Below are 19,350 nucleotides of genomic sequence, written 5' to 3'. Positions count from 1 at the left end.
CTACCCCAGTCATTCTCTTTGCCGTTGCACAGGCAACATCTCCACGGAGATGGCTAAGAGTTTTTTGGTGTTTAAATGTAGTTTTTATTCTTCAATCAAGTGTTTGTTATTTTAAAATAGTGCTGGTATGTACTATTTACTCTGAAACAGAAAAGAGAAGAAGATTTATGTTTGTAAGAGGAAGATGATTTTAGCAAACGTTACTAAAATCGATTGCTGTTTCCACACAGGACTGTTGAGATGAAGTAACTTCAGTTGGGGGAAGCAGTTGGCAGACTTTTCTGCCTGAGGTATGACTGGCCACATTTCTAACACGACTTGGTAATGCTGGAAGGCTGTCATTTTCCCTATGGGGACTGGTAAGCCATTTTCTTAGATTAAGTAAAAGAATAAAGGCTTTATAAGGGCTTAAAAAACTGGTAGACATTTTTCTGGGCTAAAACGATTACTTGCTAAGCATATTTGACAGATTATAGCGCTTTATAGTTATTATAATCTTGGGGATTGTTGTTAAAAAACGGCAGGCACTGTATGGACACCTTTTTCAGATGGGGGCCTTCTCTAGTCATAGGCAGAGCCTCATTTTCGCGCCACTAATGTGCAGTTGTTTTTGGAAGGCAAGGCATGCAGATGCATGTGTGAGGAGCTAAGATCCACTGAAAAAGCTTATAGAAGGCGTCATTTGGTATCGTATTCCCCTCTGGGCTTGGTTGGGTCTCAGCAAAGCAGATTCCTGGGACTGTATAGGGGTTAAATGTAAAAACGGCTCCGGTTCCGTTATTTTAAGGGTTAAAGCTTTCAAATTTGGTGTGCAATACTTTTAAGGCTTTAAGACACTGTGGTGAAATTTTGGTGAATTTTGAACAATTGCTTCATACTTTTTCGCATATTCAGTAATAAAGTGTGTTCTGTTTAAAATTTAAAGTGACAGTAACGGTTTTACTTTAAAACGTTTTTTGTGCTTTGTTGACAAGTTTAAGCCTGTTTACCATGTCTGAACCATCAGATAAACGATGTTCTATATGTATGAAAGCCAATGTGTCTCCCCATTTAAATATATGTGATAATTGTGACATGGTGTCCAAACAAGGTAGGGACAATGATGCCACAGATAATAATAGTGCCCAAGATGATTCTTCAGATGAGGGGAGTAAGCATGGTACTGCATCACCCCCTTCTGTGTCTACACCAGTTTTGCCCACACAAGAGGCCCCTAGTACATCTAGTGCGCCAATACTTATTACTATGCAACAATTAACGGCTGTTATGGATAATTCTATTGCAAATATTTGATCTAAAATGCCTACTTATCAAAGAAGGCGCGATTGCTCTGTTTTAAACACTGAAGAGCAAGAGGACGCTGATGATAACGTTTCTGACATACCCTCACACCAATCTGAAGGGGTCAGGAGGGAGGTTTTGTCTGAGGGAGAAATTTCAGATTCAGGAAAAATTTCTCAACAAGCTGAACCTGATGTTGTAACATTTAAATTTAAATTAGAACATCTCCGCGCACTGCTTAAGGAGGTATTATCTACTCTGGATGATTGTGACAATTTGGTCATTCCAGAGAAATTATGTAAGATGGACAAGTTCCTAGAGGTTCCGGTGCCCCCCGATGTTTTTCCTATACCCAAGCGTGTGGCGGACATAGTAAACAAGGAATGGGAAAGGCCCGGCATACCTTTTTGTTCCTCCCCCTATATTTAAGAAATTATTTCCTATAGTCGACCCCAGAAAGGACTTATGACAGACAGTCCCTAAGGTCGAGGGGGCGGTCTCTACTCTAAACAAACGCACTACTATTCCCATAGAAGATAGTTGTGCTTTTAAAGATCCTATGGATAAAAAATTAGAGGGTTTGCTTAAAAAAAATGTTTGTTCAGCAAGGTTACCTTCTTCAACCAATTTCATGCATTGTTCCTGTCACTACGGCAGCGTGTTTCTGGTTAGAAGAACTAGAAAAGTCGCTCAATAAAGAATCTTCGTATGAGGAGGTTATGGACAGAGTTCATGCACTTAAATTGGCTAACTCTTTTATTCTAGATGCCGCTTTGCAATTAGCGAGATTAGCGGAGAAAAATTCAGGGTTTGCTATCGTGGCGCGCAGAGCGCTCTGGCTAAAGTCTTGGTCAGCGGATGTGTCTTCCAAGACAAAATTGCTTAACATCCCTTTCAAGGGCAAAACACTGTTTGGTCCTGATTTGAAAGAGATTATTTCAGACATCACCGGAGGAAAGGGCCACGCCCTTCCTCAGGATAGGTCTTTTAAGGCTAGAAATAAGCCTAATTTTCGTCCCTTTCGCAGAAACGGACCAGCCTCTACTTCTACATCCTCTAAGCAAGAGGGTAATACTTCTCAACCCAAACCAGCCTGGAGACCGATGCAAGGCTGGAACAAGGTTAAGCAGGCCAAGAAGCCTGCCACTGCTACCAAAACAGCATGAAGGGATGGCCCCCGATCCGGGACCGGATCTGGTGGGGGGCAGACTTTCTCTCTTTGCTCAGGCCTGGGCAAGAGATGTTCAGGATCCTTGGGCACTAGAAATAGTTTCTCAAGGTTATCTCCTGGAATTCAAGGAACTACCCCCAAGGGGAAGGTTCCACAGGTCTCAATTATCTTCAAACCAAATAAAAAGACAGGCATTCTTACATTGTGTAGAAGACCTGTTAAAGATGGGAGTAATTCATCCAGTTCCAATAAGAGAACAAGGGATGGGGTTTTACTCCAACCTGTTCATAGTTCCCAAAAAAGAGGGAACATTCAGACCAATTCTAGATCTCAAGATCCTAAACAAATTTCTCAGGGTTCCATCGTTCAAAATGGAAACCATTCGAACGATCCTTCCTACCATCCAGGAAGGTCAATTTATGACCACGGTGGATTTAAAGGATGCGTACCTCCATATTCCTATCCACAAGGAACATCATCAGTTCCTAAGGTTCGCTTTTCTGGACAAGCATTACCAGTTTGTGGCACTTCCATTCGGATTAGCCACTGCTCCGAGAATTTTCACAAAGGTACTAGGGTCCCTTCTAGCGGTTCTAAGACCAAGGGGCATTGCAGTAGTACCGTACTTGGACGACATCCTGATTCAAGCGTCGTCTCTGTCAAAAGCAAAGGCTCATACGGACATCGTCCTAGCCTTTCTCAGATCTCACGGATGGAAAGTAAACATAGAAAAAAGTTCTCTTTCCCCGTCAACAAGAGTTCCCTTCTTGGGAACAATAATAGACTCCTTAGAAATGAGGATTTTTCTGACAGAGGTCAGAAAATCAAAACTTCTAAGCTCTTGTCAAGTTCTTCATTCTGTTCTTCGTCCTTCCATAGCGCAGTGCATGGAAGTAATAGGATTGATGGTTGCAGCAATGGACATAGTTCCTTTTGCACGAATTCATCTAAGACCATTACAACTGTGCATGCTCAGACAGTGGAATGGGGATTATACAGACTTGTCTCCGACGATTCAAGTAGATCAAAGGACCAGAGATTCACTCCGTTGGTGGCTAATCCTGGACAACCTGTCACAGGGAATGAGCTTCCGCAGACCAGAGTGGGTCATTGTCACGACCGACGCCAGTCTGGTGGGCTGGGGCGCGGTCTGGGAACCCCTGAAAGCTCAGGGTCTATGGTCTCGGGAAGAATCTCTTCTCCCGATAAACATTCTGGAACTGAGAGCGATATTCAATGCTCTCAAAGCTTGGCCTCATCTAGCAGAGGCCAAATTCATAAGGTTTCAATCAGACAACATGACGACAGTTGCATATATCAACCATCAGGGGGGAACAAGGAGTTCCCTGGCGATGGAGGAAGTGACCAAGATAATTCAATGGGCGGAGGATCACTCCTGCCACTTGTCTGCAATCCACATCCCAGGAGTGGAAAATTGGGAAGCGGATTTTCTGAGTCGTCAGACATTCCATCCGGGGGAGTGGGAACTCCACCCGGAAATCTTTGCCCAAATAACTCAATTATGGGGCATTCCAGACATGGATCTGATGGCGTCTCGTCAGAACTTCAAGGTTCCTTGTTACGGGTCCAGATCCAGGGATCCCAAGGCGACTCTAGTAGATGCACTAGTAGCACCTTGGACCTTCAACCTAGCTTATGTTTTCCCACCTTTTCCTCTCATTCCCAGGCTGGTAGCCAGGATCAACCAGGAGAGGGCTTCGGTGATCTTGATAGCTCCTGCGTGGCCACGCAGGACTTGGTATGCAGACCTGGTGAATATGTCATCGGCTCCACCATGGAAGCTACCTTTGAGACAGGACCTTCTTGTTCAAGGTCCATTCGAACATCCGAATCTGGTTTCTCTCCAACTGACTGCTTGGAGATTGAACGCTTGATTTTATCAAAGCGTGGGTTTTCAGATTCTGTAATAGATACTCTGATTCAGGCTAGAAAGCCTGTAACTAGAAAAATTTACCATAAGATATGGAAAAAATATATCTATTGGTGTGAATCTAAAGGATTCCCATGGAACAAGATAAAAATTCCTAGGATTTTATCCTTTCTACAAGAGGGTTTGGAGAAGGGATTATCTGCAAGTTCTCTGAAGGGACAGATTTCTGCGTTATCTGTTTTACTTCACAAAAGGCTGGCAGCTGTGCCAGACGTTCAAGCGTTTGTTCAGGCTCTGGTTAGAATCAAGTCTGTTTACAGACCCTTGACTCCTCCCTGGAGTCTTAATCTAGTTCTTTCAGTTCTTCAAGGGGTTCCGTTTGAACCCTTACATTCCGTAGATATTAAGTTATTATCTTGGAAAGTTTTGTTTTTGGTTGCAATTTCTTCTGCTAGAAGAGTTTCTGAGTTATCTGCTCTGCAGTGTTCTCCGCCCTATCTGGTGTTCCATGCAGATAAGGTGGTTTTGCGTACTAAGCCTGGTTTTCTTCCGAAAGTTGTTTCCAACAAGAATATTAACCAGGAGATAGTTGTACCTTCTTTGTGCCCGAATCCAGTTTCAAAGAAGGAACGTTTGTTACACAATTTGGACGTAGTCCGTGCTCTAAAATTCTATTTAGAGGCCACTAAAGATTTCAGACAAACTTCTTCTTTGTTTGTTGTTTATTCTGGTAAAAGGAGAGGTCAAAAAGCAACTTCTACCTCTCTTTCCTTTTGGCTTAAAAGCATTATCCGTTTGGCTTATGAGACTGCCGGACGGCAGCCTCCTGAAAGAATCACAGCTCACTCCACTAGGGCTGTGGCTTCCACATGGGCCTTCAAGAACGAGGCTTCTGTTGACCAGATATGTAAGGCAGGGACTTGGTCTTCACTGCACACTTTTGCCAAATTTTACAAATTTGATACTTTTGCTTCTTCAGAGGCTATTTTTGGGAGAAAGGTTTTGCAAGCCGTGGTGCCTTCCATTTAGGTGACCTGATTTGCTCCCTCCCTTCATCCGTGTCCTAAAGCTTTGGTATTGGTTCCCACAAGTAAGGATGACGCCGTGGACCGGGCACACCTATGTTGGAGAAAACAGAATTTATGCTTACCTGATAAATTACTTTCTCCAACGGTGTGTCCGGTCCACGGCCCGCCCTGGTTTTTTTAATCAGGTTTGATGAATTATTTTCTTTAACTACAGTCACCACGGTATCATATGGTTTCTCCTATGCATATTTCCTCCTGTACGTCGGTCGAATGACTGGGGTAGGCGGAGCCTAGGAGGGATCATATGACCAGCTTTGCTGGGCTCTTTGCCATTTCCTGTTGGGGAAGAGAATATCCCACAAGTAAGGATGACGCCGTGGACCGGACACACCGTTGGAGAAAGTAATTTATCAGGTAAGCATAAATTCTGTTTTTGCTATTTATATGATCAAGTGTCCATGTGGACTTATCTATATAGGCGAGACCTGCAGAGAGGTAAGGGAGAGGATAACAGAACATAAATCAAACATAAGATGTAAAAACATGGAGGCTCCTGTGTCCTCTCACTTCCTCTCTGCAGGTCACAATATTAGTCAACTTAGATTCCTTATCATAGATCAGGTAATGAAACCAAGGAGGGTGGTGATAGAGAACATCTCCTTAAAATGAGGGAGATGTTCTGGATTCATAAATTAGATTGCCTGACCCCTAGGGGTCTAAACAAAGACTTTGATTGGAGTCTGTTTTGTTGACTTCTAATTAATTATCTAGTATGCCATATAGATAAGTTAAAGAATAAATATATTATGAGTACAGACATAAATATATAAGGATAAAAATAACTGGTCAGATATTGGCAAACAGGATTGTAGATATTTCTCTTAAAAAGCAGGTGTTTTCTGGAAAGGTACATTTCTTTAATTTTTCTGTATGATTGTCTTTTTGTATAAATCTATGATAATGAGAATGTATTATGTACATTGATCCCTATTACTGTGGCTCTATAGATATTGGGATTTTATGCTCCTCTTTTTAAATTGTATATAGGTTTTATGTTGTTTTAATAATATGTGATGGTGTTTATCCATTCCATGAAAGAACACTGAAAATTTCAGAATAAAAACAGTGATGTACTATATTTTTCATCCACAAGATGTCACTGTTGCAACAGCAATGGTTGTGTTCTTTATGGAATGGGTTAATTAACATCAGGTGAATGATTAACAGGTGCAGGTATAAGTAACAGAAACCTGTATAACTAAAGTGTACATGACTAAGAGCCTAATGCTGGCTTGAAATGTTGTATTATCAATGGGACCCAAGACAAAAGAATAAAGGTCTTTTAAAGAAATTGGTGGCTGGAGTTTCTTGAAATTTATCAACTATTCCTACCCTCAGCACCTCGGCACTGAGCAACAGGTGAAACTGGAGAGGGATCCCGCTCATAGTACCGGAGGATATGTGGCACAGAGCCAGCAGAAACCACAACCGTTTGCTTCACAATCGGTGGATGGTGTATCTGCAGTGAGACAGGTGATGGGAGTAGAGCGAGAGTTGCGGGGAGACAGTGTGGTCTCACTTTCATTTGACAAAGATGAGGATCCTGGTGCTAGCTGGCTATCTGCACTAATCACGACTGAGAGGATGGGAGATACTGAGATGGTATCAGCAGTGAACATCTGCAATGTGCTCAGTGGTGGAGGCTTGGATACTAACATGATCTTTCTGAAGGTTTCTTTCTACAAGTGTCAAGGCCCTGAGAACTTTACCTGGACTGTTTATTTTGGTGGCGGAGATGTGGCTGAGACTTTACCCCAGCATAACAGGGCTGGTGTCGGATAAAGGTTCTGATATGTGGAGGGGAGTCCCCTTTACTGGGAGCTGCTCCTAGATCATTCTCCCATGTTTGAAATATTAGTCAGGTCATTTATCTTATATATTTTATTGCTTACCGGACTGAGCAGCCCCAGGCAAGGAGTTGGTTGAACTTATGATGGAACTGATCTTCACCAGCAAGGAATTGACCAAATATATTCTAAGTCTGTGGTTTTTTTTTTTTGGTTTTTTTTCTATAAATCGCATGGCAGATGTGGGTTATATGATATAGGTAGATTTATGATGTTAGATGTTTAACGCAGAGCTTTTTCACAATGTTTACATACACTTTGTTTTCTAGATGGTAATGTATATTTCTGGACTGTTCTCTGGGTAGGTTTCAATATTCTGATGTTCAGGTAGCTACTTTAATGGGGGAATAGATAACATTCTGAGTTAATAGAGCCTGTGTTCATTTAAATGTGATCTGTTTCCTGTTTTCCCCTCTGCTGCCCATATCCTCCCTGGCCCACTAGATGGCAGTATAGACACATAAGATTTCCCAGCCGTGTCTCAGATACTGGTAAGAACGATATTCCCTCCAGCCCTCTGAACCCATGTATGCGAGTTAGTGTGACTGTTCTTTTGGATTTTGATGCATAACATAGCTAGTTCAATAGAGGTTGATTAATCATTTAGTTTGACATCTATTATAAATCTCACTTTTTACCACTGGATGGACAAAGATCAGTTGCTATAAATGTTTCTATTATCTATTCATGGAAATGCTGTCCTGGGACTGTAATATTATATTTGAACTCTAAATCCTTTTTTTTCTTTACCCTTTTCAGTGCCGGGATAGTTCTGTCATGTTTATTTTGCTAATATCTATGTGCCTAATACTGGGGAGTTTATTGTTTCTATATGTCTAATATGATCCCTGACTTACATTTCTAGCTATAGTATAGTCTAACATTTCAGTACAAATACCTCTGGGTACTACAGACCAATGTTATTTAATGCTGTAGTTCGTTAGAACATTAGTTTATAAGATTGACCTAAGGCTTATTCTGAAGTATACTGGGCTTAAATAAGATTATTTATTACAATCCAGGCAGTTTAGCTCTGCTTTTGTATGCTTTTAAACCCACATGTTGAATGAGCATCTACACTGGGTATATTTATATAATAGACTACTGCCCTACCCCTTTTAGGGTATAGTATATATAGTACTGATAAGACTTGCGAACATTTAAATTTATATATTTGCTAGGACAGTCTGATAAGATGTTAATGTCTGAAACATAGGTTTTCTGGAGAGTCCCTGGTTGAATATAAGTATTGTGGACTTGTAATCATCAGCTACTATGTTAGCACTGAATCTATTGTAGGCCTATATCGTAGCAATAATCACATTATTGAGATTATTTAAGCATTGTCAGGCTTCTAATTTTAGTGTAATAGGTGTTACTGTATTTGTGTTACATCACTACCTGTCATGTGGGCTGGTGTGCTGCCTGCGGCCGGGACAGCATATTCTAGCCCTTGGGCTTATTACAGTCAAAATTAGCTTTAGAACACCTATACTCTAACATTCTATATACCAATTGGATAACATTAACATAAGACCTTCTTAAGAATTCGCTAGGATATATCACCGGTTTTTGCAGTTATACAGTATATGTTTTTAGGGAACAGGTTTTTTTTCATTATTAAAAGTAGGGGTACTATACACTTTCTGATCTACTTTGCAGATATATTTTGATGCAAATACATATGGTTAATACCCCCTACACTAGTAATGCTACTGTTCTGATAGTTTAAGTTTCAGTGTTATAGTTTTCTTATTTAGTTTAATATGTAATTGATGGCTTTCCAATATGCTGGGTTTTTTTTTATTTGAAGTGCTTAGCAACACCCCTAGTGTACTCTAATCTAATAATATAAGGTGTCTTCATCTTAGCAGAATTGAGACTAACTAAATTATATTCTCTTCCCAGTCATGAAAATTGCCAGTCCATATAGATCATTTAGATTTAGGCAAAACAACAATGATAGCCCTTGGCTGCTTATATTTGGCAAGTTATTATCCATGTTACAGAGTGTAGGTATGTGTGGTCTACCTTTTATAGCCTCAACTGTCTAGCTATATATTATAAACTGGTTGGCTCTGGATTGCCCCCCTAGGGCTCCCGCCTTAGTATATGTTTACTTAGTAAACCAAGGAACGTAGAATACCTTGAATTTCCCTTCTATCTAACACAAGACTGGTACAATGTAGCGGCTAGTAATAGCCTCATTCAAGTATTACATAATAATAGTCTTGCTAATCCCTTTTCTTATTGTATATTTTCTAATGATTTCACTAGTCTAAGGAGATTTATATTTGTATGGGCTTAAATATGCCCCTATAGGCTATATATTTGAATTCTTTTCATAACTTTTGGCAATTACAGTCATAAGGGCTCCAAAAGGGCCCCATATTTTTATTTGAAAATCTTAGGTTAGTCCTTTTTACTTTTATTAACCACATAGGTAGCACTTCTTTACTAGTGTTTGGTTCAGTTTTTAGTTTTTGTTTTCTTTACATGTAGAAGTGCAAGACTTTATATATGTTTATAGTTTTGTGGAGATGTATGCTATATGTACAGTACTGTGTACCTTAATATATATCCTCACGGGTTGAGGGTTTTTCTAAATGATTGCTATGTACTGTTATATTCTTTACCTCAATAAAAAATATTTAAAAAAAAAAAGAAGAAAAACCTTCACCGTGTTTAGAAGCTGGAAAAAGGTTTCTATGCAAGTTAGGTATCACAAATCACCAAATATTTACACACAAAGAAACTTTAAAAACAGGGTGGAAACATTTATTTAAAGTTTCCTAAAGAGAACAAACTCTCTAAATAGAAGAGTCAAAGGATCCTACTGTAAACAATAGTTTCTAATTCCCAGTTACAAAAGCCACTACAATGATTGTCATCTGGGAGATATATTTAATGTGCACATCATGTGGATAAACCTTTTCTTATAGCAATAGATGCTTAGCATTGTACATGTTATATACCAGAGGAATTACTGAGGGAAACTGATTTTATATAATAAGACACAATATCAATAACACAAACAGATTGATTGATTAAGCAATGTAATGAAATGAGAGCAGGTTTAATAAGATGATGATGTCACTTAGGAGGTGGATCTGTATTAGTTAAGGTAGAATAATGTAGATTGGATACAGCATAAGTTATACAATCGGCTAGATTACGAGTTTTGCGGTAAGAGCTGCTCGGTACTAACTTGCAAGTTATTGTCACCGCTCACTTACCTACAGTGCTGGTATTACAGGTTTGCAAAAACCCGGCGTTAGCAGACAAGAAGTTAGCGTAGAGCAAAATTGAGCTCCATACCGCACTCCAATACCAGCACTGCGGTAAGATGGTTTTACGTGCTCGTGCACGATTTCCCCATAGACATCAATGGGGAGAGCCGGCTGAAAAAAGCCTAACACCTGCAATAAAGGAGCGTAAAGCTCCATAACGCAGCGACCTTGATTCCTATGGGTAAAGAAATTTTTATGTTTACACCTAACACCCTAACATAAACCTGAGTCTAAACACCCCTAATCTGCCGCCCCCTACTCCGCCGACACCTACATTATACTTATTAACCCCTAATCTGCCGCCCCCGACATTGCTGATTGGAACAGCCAATAGAATGCGAGCTCAATCCTATTGGCTGATTGCATCAGCCAATAGGATTTTTTCACATTTAATTCTGATTGGCTGATAGAATTCTATCAGCCAATCGGAATTGAAGGGACGCCATCTTGGATGACGTCATTTAAAGGAGAATTCATTGTTCAAGAAGACGTCGATTGAAGTGGATGCTCCGTGCCGGATTCTTGAAGATGGACCCGCTCCGTGCCGTCTGGATGAAGACTTCTGCCCGTTTGGATAAAGACTTCTGCCGCTTCTTTGAGGACTTTTGCCGGCTTCGTTGAGGATGGATGTCGGGTCTTCAAAAACTGTAAGTGGATCTTCTGGGTTTTATTTTTAGATTAGGGTTTGGTCGAAAAAGAGCTAAATGCCCTTTTAAGGGCAATGCCCATCCAAATGCCCTTTTCAGGGCAATGGGGAGCTTAGGTTTTTTAGTTAGGATTTTATTTGGGGGGTTGATTGTGTGGTTGGTGGGTTTTACTGTTGGGGGGCTGTTTGTATTTCTTTGGGGCAATGCCCTGCAAAAGGCCCTTTTAAGGGCTATTGGTAGTTTAGTTTAGTTTAGGCTAGGTTTTTTTTTATTTTGGGGGGCTTTTTTTATTTTGATAGGGCTATTAGATTAGGTGTAATTAGTTTAAATATCTGATAATTTCTTTTTTTATTTTGTGTAATTTAGTGTTTTTTATTTTTTTATTTAGTTAATTGTATTTAATTTATGTAATTTATTTAATTTTAGTGTTAGGTGTTAGTGTAACTCAGGTTAGGCTTTATTTTACAGGTAAATTTGTATTTATTTTAGCTAGGTAGTTGGTAAATAGTTAATAACTATTTAGTAACTATTCTACTTAGTTAAAATAAATACAAACTTACCTGTGAAATAAAAATAAAACCTAAAGTAGATACAATGTAACTATTAGTTATATTGTAGCTAGCTTAGGGTTTATTTTATAGGTAAGTATTTAGTTTTAAATAGGAATTATTTAGTTATTAATAGTAGGTTTTATTTAGATTTATTTTAATTACATTAAAGTTAGTGGGTGTTAGGGTTAGATTTTGGGTTCGGTTTAGGGGTTAATAACTTTAGTATAGTGGCGGCGACGTTAAGGGCAGAAGAATAGGGGTTAATAATATTTAACTAGTGTTTGCGATGCGGGAGTGTGGCGGTTTAGGGGTTAATATGTTTATTCTAGTGGCGGCAATGTCCGGAGCGGCAGATTAGGGGTTAATAATTTTATTTTAGTGTTTGCGATGCGGGAGGGCCTCGGTTTAGGGGTTAATTGGTCGTTTATGGGGGTTAGTGTACTTTTTAGCACTTTAGATATGAGTTTTATGGTACAGCTTTGTAGCGTAAAACTCATAACTACTGACTTTCAGTATACGGTAAGGATCTTGTAGTTATAGACTGTAACGCTCACTTTTTGGCCTCCCAGGCAGACTCGTAATACCAGCGCTATGGAAGTCCCATTGAAAAAGGACTTTTTGAAAGCTGCGGTAGTTACATTGCGTTACGGCCAACAATGTGTGCGGTGCAGCTAAACCTGCAAGACTCGTAATACCAGCGGTAGTGAAAAAGAGCCTTAATGCTGCTTTTTCACTCATACAGCAAAACTCGTAATCTAGCCGATTGTTTGCATTTATTATGTAATGCTCCTTTTGACTATATATTGATATACAACATTTTTACAACAAAATAAAAGAATATTAGATTCCAGACCAGTATTTTGTGTGTTTTTTTTTTGTTTAATTAGAAATACAATATCACAGAATAATTAGGAATACATCATTAAAGACAGAAGGCAAACCTGACACTCAAAGTTTAACGCTGATAATTCAGTTAAAGCAGCAATTTTACCTAACTTTCTAATTTTATTTATGTATTTTTTGTTTTATTGGTATCCTTTATTAAAGAGTAAACATAGGTAGGCTGATATAAGCTGAGGAGCGTGCACAAGTCTTTAGCACTCTGTGCAGCAGTGTTTGCAACTATGTATGACATTGCTATAAATTTTATTGAATACTCAGATATCTGATTGCTAAAGATAACTTCAGGCTCTTAAAGTGAACCACAACACCTGCTTGACATATTCTAAACTAACTTTTTCTAATAAAAACAATGCTGTATGCAGTCTTTATCTTACTGCATTATATTGTAGATAAAAGCTTTACAATTTAAACATTGATCTGCAGCATTGGATGTGCTATGCAAGCTGCCATCTTGTAATGTGCGTTCCACAACACTGTGTCACGTGATGCACACGGCACCAGCTATTACTAAATCATAGCGAGCCCTGCAGTGTCTGACAAGAACGGCTTCAGGCACTGTTATGTTTATAAATAGCACGAGCAGGGAAGGACGTATAAGGATGAGGATAGGTGAAGAGGGAGGCACAGGGGGAAGAAAGAAAGCAAACTCACGCTGCATAAAAAATTGTAACAAGAGACATTCATCTACCTTACATATGATCTCCGGAGCCTTTCTTCCCCCTCTCCTCCCCCTCACACTTCCTTCCCTGCTCGTGCTATTTATAAGCATAACAGTGCCTGAAGCCGTTCTTGTCAGACACGTAGGGCTCACTATGATTTAGTAATAGCTGGTGCCGTGTGCATCATGTGACACAGTGTTGTGGAACGCACGTTACAAGATGGCAGCTTGCATAGCACATCCAATGCTGCAGATCAATGTTTAAATTGTAAAGCATTTATCTACAACAGAATGCAGTAAGATAAAAACTGCATACAGCATTACAGTCAGTTTATTTTGGATAATCAGAAAATGTTAATTTAAAACATTTCCAGCAGGTGCTGTGGTTCCCTTTAAGCTTTAAAGTATTTTTGCTGGATAGAACCATATTTGCCTCTGCAGATGTTTTTTAGTTTTCAGTAGATTTTTTTTGTGATGCTGAAATCCTCCACAGTAAAATTGTTTCTATGCAGCGAGGAGTAAACAGTTGTGAGATACAAACAGCTGCATTTATTACAATAAAGCTGATCTCACTACTCTCTCAGATAAGAGGCGGCTGAAAATCTTTATGAATCTGATGATTTATGTGCAGCAAATCTGTGCGGTTTCTTTTATTTATTTTTTAGTGAGAAATTAGTTTCAATAATGGGTTTTATTTAACAAGTGCTAATCCTGGGTTGTACAGTCAGATAAGTTTACAGCCATAGAATATTCTTAAACAAACTTGTAAGGCCAGAGTAGAAGCGGCGGGTTAACTGCTTCACAAAACAAAACAGTGTCACAAAACGCATACAAAATACAATACAGCTACACTTATAACACTATCTTATAAAAACTTATTCTAAAAAAATACAAAAAAGTTATAATGGATCAAAGATCTGAGGTCTCAGGTGTTAGAAAAAAAGCAGGCAAAGGGCTTTAACATAGGAATACATACATACACTCTGTGTGGTGATATAGAGTGAGGACCTTATTGAGAGCCTTCTTTGACTTTTTGCTACTGCTGCGGGCACGCTCAGCCCTTTTCTGTGGTTTGTACCTCAGTGCTTGTGGTTCCATGGACTGTTACCTCTGTATCAAGCTGCCTACAAACATTGTTGCCGATATGCACATTCACTTTGAGCTACGCTACCCCCTTTTCTACTTCCATGTGTATTATTGTGTCCCTATATCAGCACTAGTAGTGTATTATTTTGTCCCCATGTCTAGGGATGGGCGAATGTTTCTAAACATTCAAATTTTAAAACTAATTTTTATACATTTGTTCGTTTGAATCGAGTTTCGAATGTTTACCTAACATTCTAACATTTGATATTCGAATGTTCGTTTTTGAATTTTTCGATTACATTCAAAAATATTGGTTCTAATAATAGAATGTTTGGCTTTGCATTATATTATATTTGAATTCGACATCTATATTTCACATTCAAATTCGAAATATAATATTCAAATTCGATTCAATATATCACATTCTATATATGTGACGGATACCCCGGCTACCCCGACTGGATAGCTCTGCAAAACGGGTCCTGCTTCCTCCCTGCCAACTGCAGCTATGTAACTGGCAAGTTACCACAGCCTGTAGCCACCCCTGATGCCCGACAGCACCAGTACTCAGGGTCCCACCCTGTGGCAGACTCCGGCTACCCTGACTAGGTAGCTCTGCCAGAGGGTCCTTCCTCTGCCTGGAACAGGCTGCTATGTAGCCCAGGAAAGTGATTTTAGCAGGATCCCATCCAAATAACTAGACATACTAGCATTCAGGTGAAACAGGAAATGATTTTATTGAAAACACACACTCCTTTTATACACAAAGCTCATCTTGATAAGATACTGGACAATCCCACAATTTTCCTGCCATTCCCGCCCCTCCAGACAGACCGGCACCTCCATGGCACTCACAGTCCCTTCCAGGGTGTCATATTAAAGCTCTCGGTCCCCAGATGCCACAGTCCAAAAATCAGCCCATTGAAATTATGGGGATAGGGGTTTCAAAAACCCCCGGTTCCCAAACTACTAATCCCAAAAAGAGTGGAGCTCTGGGGCACATGGTTGCTGGAGCTACCAGGGGTAAAGTTAGCGGGTGTTCTGATGTTCTGTGGCCAACCGGGAGTTCCAGGAGGCCAGCCTGAGAGGGGTTTGGCAGGTGTCTGTTGTGAGGCGGCCGACCAGGAGTTCCAGGAGCCCCGCCAGCCTAGGAGGGTTTTCCCAGTCATACATCAGCTCTTCTCTTAACAAGTTTAGAACACAAAACAAGCAAAAAAAGCTTCCAGAGATTGTGGTTGCTCTGAGGAGCCAAAAGCCACTGAGAACCAACAGGGGTGAGGTTGTAGGGGGGGGTAGGGGTTTAACCCTTGCAGCCCGGTATCCGTGACAACTCCCCACTTCCAGTTCGGCAGACCCAGCTAGATCCTTAACGGGTTGGCCTGGGGCTGTCCGATGGTGGGTTTCTGCTGGCATTTATCCCCTGCACACTGGTCGCAGGGATAGTCACACGATGTAAAGTACCAAACAAGTTTGCCAAGGCCAGCTCCCAAACAGTTGCTCTCCCACAAGTTCCAGTGTCTTTAAATTCCATGGCCATACTGCCTCCCTCTGTGACACTTTGTTGAGTACCGGCTGACCCACCAACAAACAGCCCCAGCTGTATTCCACCCCAGACCGGAGGGTGAGGTTGCACCTTGGTGGGGCAGGCAAAGCTTGGGTGCCCAAACATGTGGCACCAACTGCAGGAGCTTTTATCCTCTTGCCCAATGCAATGCCTGCCCCTGGTGAGAATTCCTCCTGGGTGCAAAAAGGGTAGAGATCATGCCCAGCTACTGGGGAGAGAGACGGGCTGTCTCTCCTCCTGGGAAGGGGCCGACTACCTCCACTCCCTGAGAAACTGTGCTGCCAATGGGGAGAGAGACCGACTGTCTCCTCTACATGCTCCTGGCTCTGCCGCTGGGGAGAGAGACCGACTGTCTCCTCTCCCAGGAAGGGGTTCTGTGTAAGGGGAGCGAGCACGACTACCTCCACCCCCAGGGGATGTCTCTGCCGCTTGGAAGAGAAACAGACTGTCTCCTCTCCTGGCTCTGCCGCTGGGGAGAGAGACCGTCCGTCTCCTCTCCCAGGAAGGGGTTCTGTGTAAGGAGAGGGAGGATGACTACCTCCACCCCCAGGGGATGGCTCTGCCGCTTGGAAGAGATACCAACTGTTTCCTCTCCTGGCTCTGCCACTGGGGAGAGAGACCGACTGTCTCCTCTCACAGGAAGGGGTACTGCGTAAGGGGAGGGAGGACGACTACATCCGCTCCCAAGGGATGGCTCTGCCGCTGGTTGTTTGATATATATTTTTCTAAAACTTGCAAATTTGTTCTTATATGTGTTGTGGAAGAGCTGCCCTGCATAAACCCTACCTGTTCTCTCCTTATAATATCCGGTATGATTTTATTAAGTCTATTTGTGATTATCTTCATTAGTATCTTGTAGTCTGCATTTATCAGGCACAGTGGCCTATATGACTGCGGTAGTGTAAGATCTCTCCCTTCTTTTGGAATGACCACAATATTTGCTGCTTTAAATGCTTGCGGGATTGCTACTTCTCCATTATACGTGCTCTGATTTATCTTGTGTAATGGAGCGATTATTCTATGGGACAACACTCGGTGGCATCACTAGGGTTGGTGTCATCCGGTGCGGAAACTCATGGTGTCACCCACCCCTCCCACAATGTTTTTTTCCAACTAGACATTTTAAGAAAGTGGGGGGTTTTATGTGTAGATTCTGTGGAGGTGTTTTCGTCTTTGTTTTGTTTTTTCTTCAGAGGTGATTTTTTAAGTATAGTTTATTTGGCTTCATTTAGGGTTGGGATTTTTTTAAGTTTAGGTTTTTGGAGGCAGTTTGCTTTATGGGGGTTTGGTTTTTGGGTGGAGGATTTTATATATATATATATATATATATATATATATATATATATATATATATATATATATACATACAGGGAGTGCAGAATTATTAGGCAAATGCGTATTTTGACCACATCATCCTCTTTATGCATGTTGTCTTACTCCAAGCTGTATAGGCTCGAAAGCCTACTACCAATTAAGCATATTAGGTGATGTGCATCTCTGTAATGAGAAGGGGTGTGGTCTAATGACATCAACACCCTATATCAGGTGTGCATAATTATTAGGCAACTTCCTTTCCTTTGGCAAAATGGGTCAAAAGAAGGACTTGACAGGCTCAGAAAAGTCAAAAATAGTGAGATATCTTGCAGAGGGATGCAGCACTCTTAAAATTGCAAAGCTTCTGAAGCGTGATCATCGAACAATCAAGCGTTTCATTCAAAATAGTCAACAGGGTCGCAAGAAGCGTGTGGAAAAACCAAGGCGCAAAATAACTGCCCATGAACTGAGAAAAGTCAAGCGTGCAGCTGCCAAGATGCCACTTGCCACCAGTTTGGCCATATTTCAGAGCTGCAACATCACTGGAGTGCCCAAAAGCACAAGGTGTGCAATACTCAGAGACATGGCCAAGGTAAGAAAGGCTGAAAGACGACCACCACTGAACAAGACACACAAGCTGAAACGTCAAGACTGGGCCAAGAAATATCTCAAGACTGATTTTTCTAAGGTTTTATGGACTGATGAAATGAGAGTGAGTCTTGATGGGCCAGATGGATGGGCCCGTGGCTGGATTGGTAAAGGGCAGAGAGCTCATGTCCGACTCAGACGCCAGCAAGGTGGAGGTGGAGTACTGGTTTGGGCTGGTATCATCAAAGATGAGCTTGTGGGGCCTTTTCGGGTTGAGGATGGAGTCAAGCTCAACTCCCAGTCCTACTGCCAGTTTCTGGAAGACACCTTCTTCAAGCAGTGGTACAGGAAGAAGTCTGCATCCTTCAAGAAAAACATGATTTTCATGCAGGACAATGCTCCATCACACGCGTCCAAGTACTCCACAGCGTGGCTGGCAAGAAAGGGTATAAAAGAAGAAAATCTATTGACATGGCCTCCTTGTTCACCTGATCTGAACTCCATTGAGAACCTGTGGTCCATCATCAAATGTGAGATTTACAAGGAGGGAAAACAGTACACCTCTCTGAACAGTGTCTGGGAGGCTGTGGTTGCTGCTGCACGCAATGTTGATGGTGAACAGATCAAAACACTGACAGAATCCATGGATGGCAGGCTTTTGAGTGTCCTTGCAAAGAAAGGTGGCTATATTGGTCACTGATTTGTTTTTGTTTTGTTTTTGAATGTCAGAAATGTATATTTGTGAATGTTGAGATGTTATATTGGTTTCACTGGTAAAAATAAATAATTGGAAATGGGTATATATTTGTTTTTTGTTAAGTTGCCTAATAATTATGCACAGTAATAGTCACCTGCACACACAGATATCCCCCTAAAATAGCTATAACTAAAAACAAACTAAAAACTACTTCTAAAACTATTCAGCTTTGATATTAATGAGTTTTTTGGGTTCATTGAGAACATGGTTGTTGTTCAATAATAAAATTAATCCTCAAAAATACAACTTGCCTAATAATTCTGCACTCCCTGTATATATATAAATATATAAATATTTTAGGGGACTTATTTTAGGTGTACATTTTTGGGGGTACTTTTTTTTTTTCCTTTGCTGAGATTTTTTATGTATAGTTTAGAACATTTTTTTTTTTTTTTTGTGGCTTGCATGCAGGGCGGTCTTTAATATTGACTGGACCCTGGGCAAACATTTTCTTGCCCCCCCCCTCCCATGCAATTTTGATCTCCACCCCAACATCCCAAAAAGCAACTAAATCAATTTAATTTATAATTTTCTTTTTTTTTTTTAAATTATTAGCCCTGCAGTGGATCATCCCATCCACTACTGAGCTAATCATTTAAAAAAAAAAATGAAATAAATTGCAATATATGAAACTGGACCGAAGCAGTACTAATAAGTAAATAAATATATAAATTCCTCCACTGTGGATTAATTGTATATGCTTTTGAATGTGAT

At 40.6% G+C, this 19,350-nt stretch overlaps 1 protein-coding gene across 1 annotated transcript in view; it reads left to right on the top strand.

Moving 5' to 3' along the window:
- The window catches only part of LOC128661324 (uncharacterized), a 93,556-nt gene that overhangs the window by 3,319 nt on the left and 70,887 nt on the right, over positions 1-19,350 (top strand). Inside the window, exon 2 of the mRNA XM_053715593.1 lies at positions 6,770-7,202. Coding sequence (XP_053571568.1) covers positions 6,770-7,202 — 433 coding nt within the window. The remainder of the gene's footprint in view (positions 1-6,769; positions 7,203-19,350) is intronic.

The sequence above is a fragment of the Bombina bombina genome, chromosome 5 (assembly GCF_027579735.1).
Source record: "Bombina bombina isolate aBomBom1 chromosome 5, aBomBom1.pri, whole genome shotgun sequence".
Classification (NCBI taxonomy): Eukaryota; Metazoa; Chordata; class Amphibia; order Anura; family Bombinatoridae; genus Bombina; species Bombina bombina.
The sequence above is the reverse complement of the archived record's forward strand: the minus strand, read 5'-3'. Positions and strand labels throughout refer to the sequence as shown.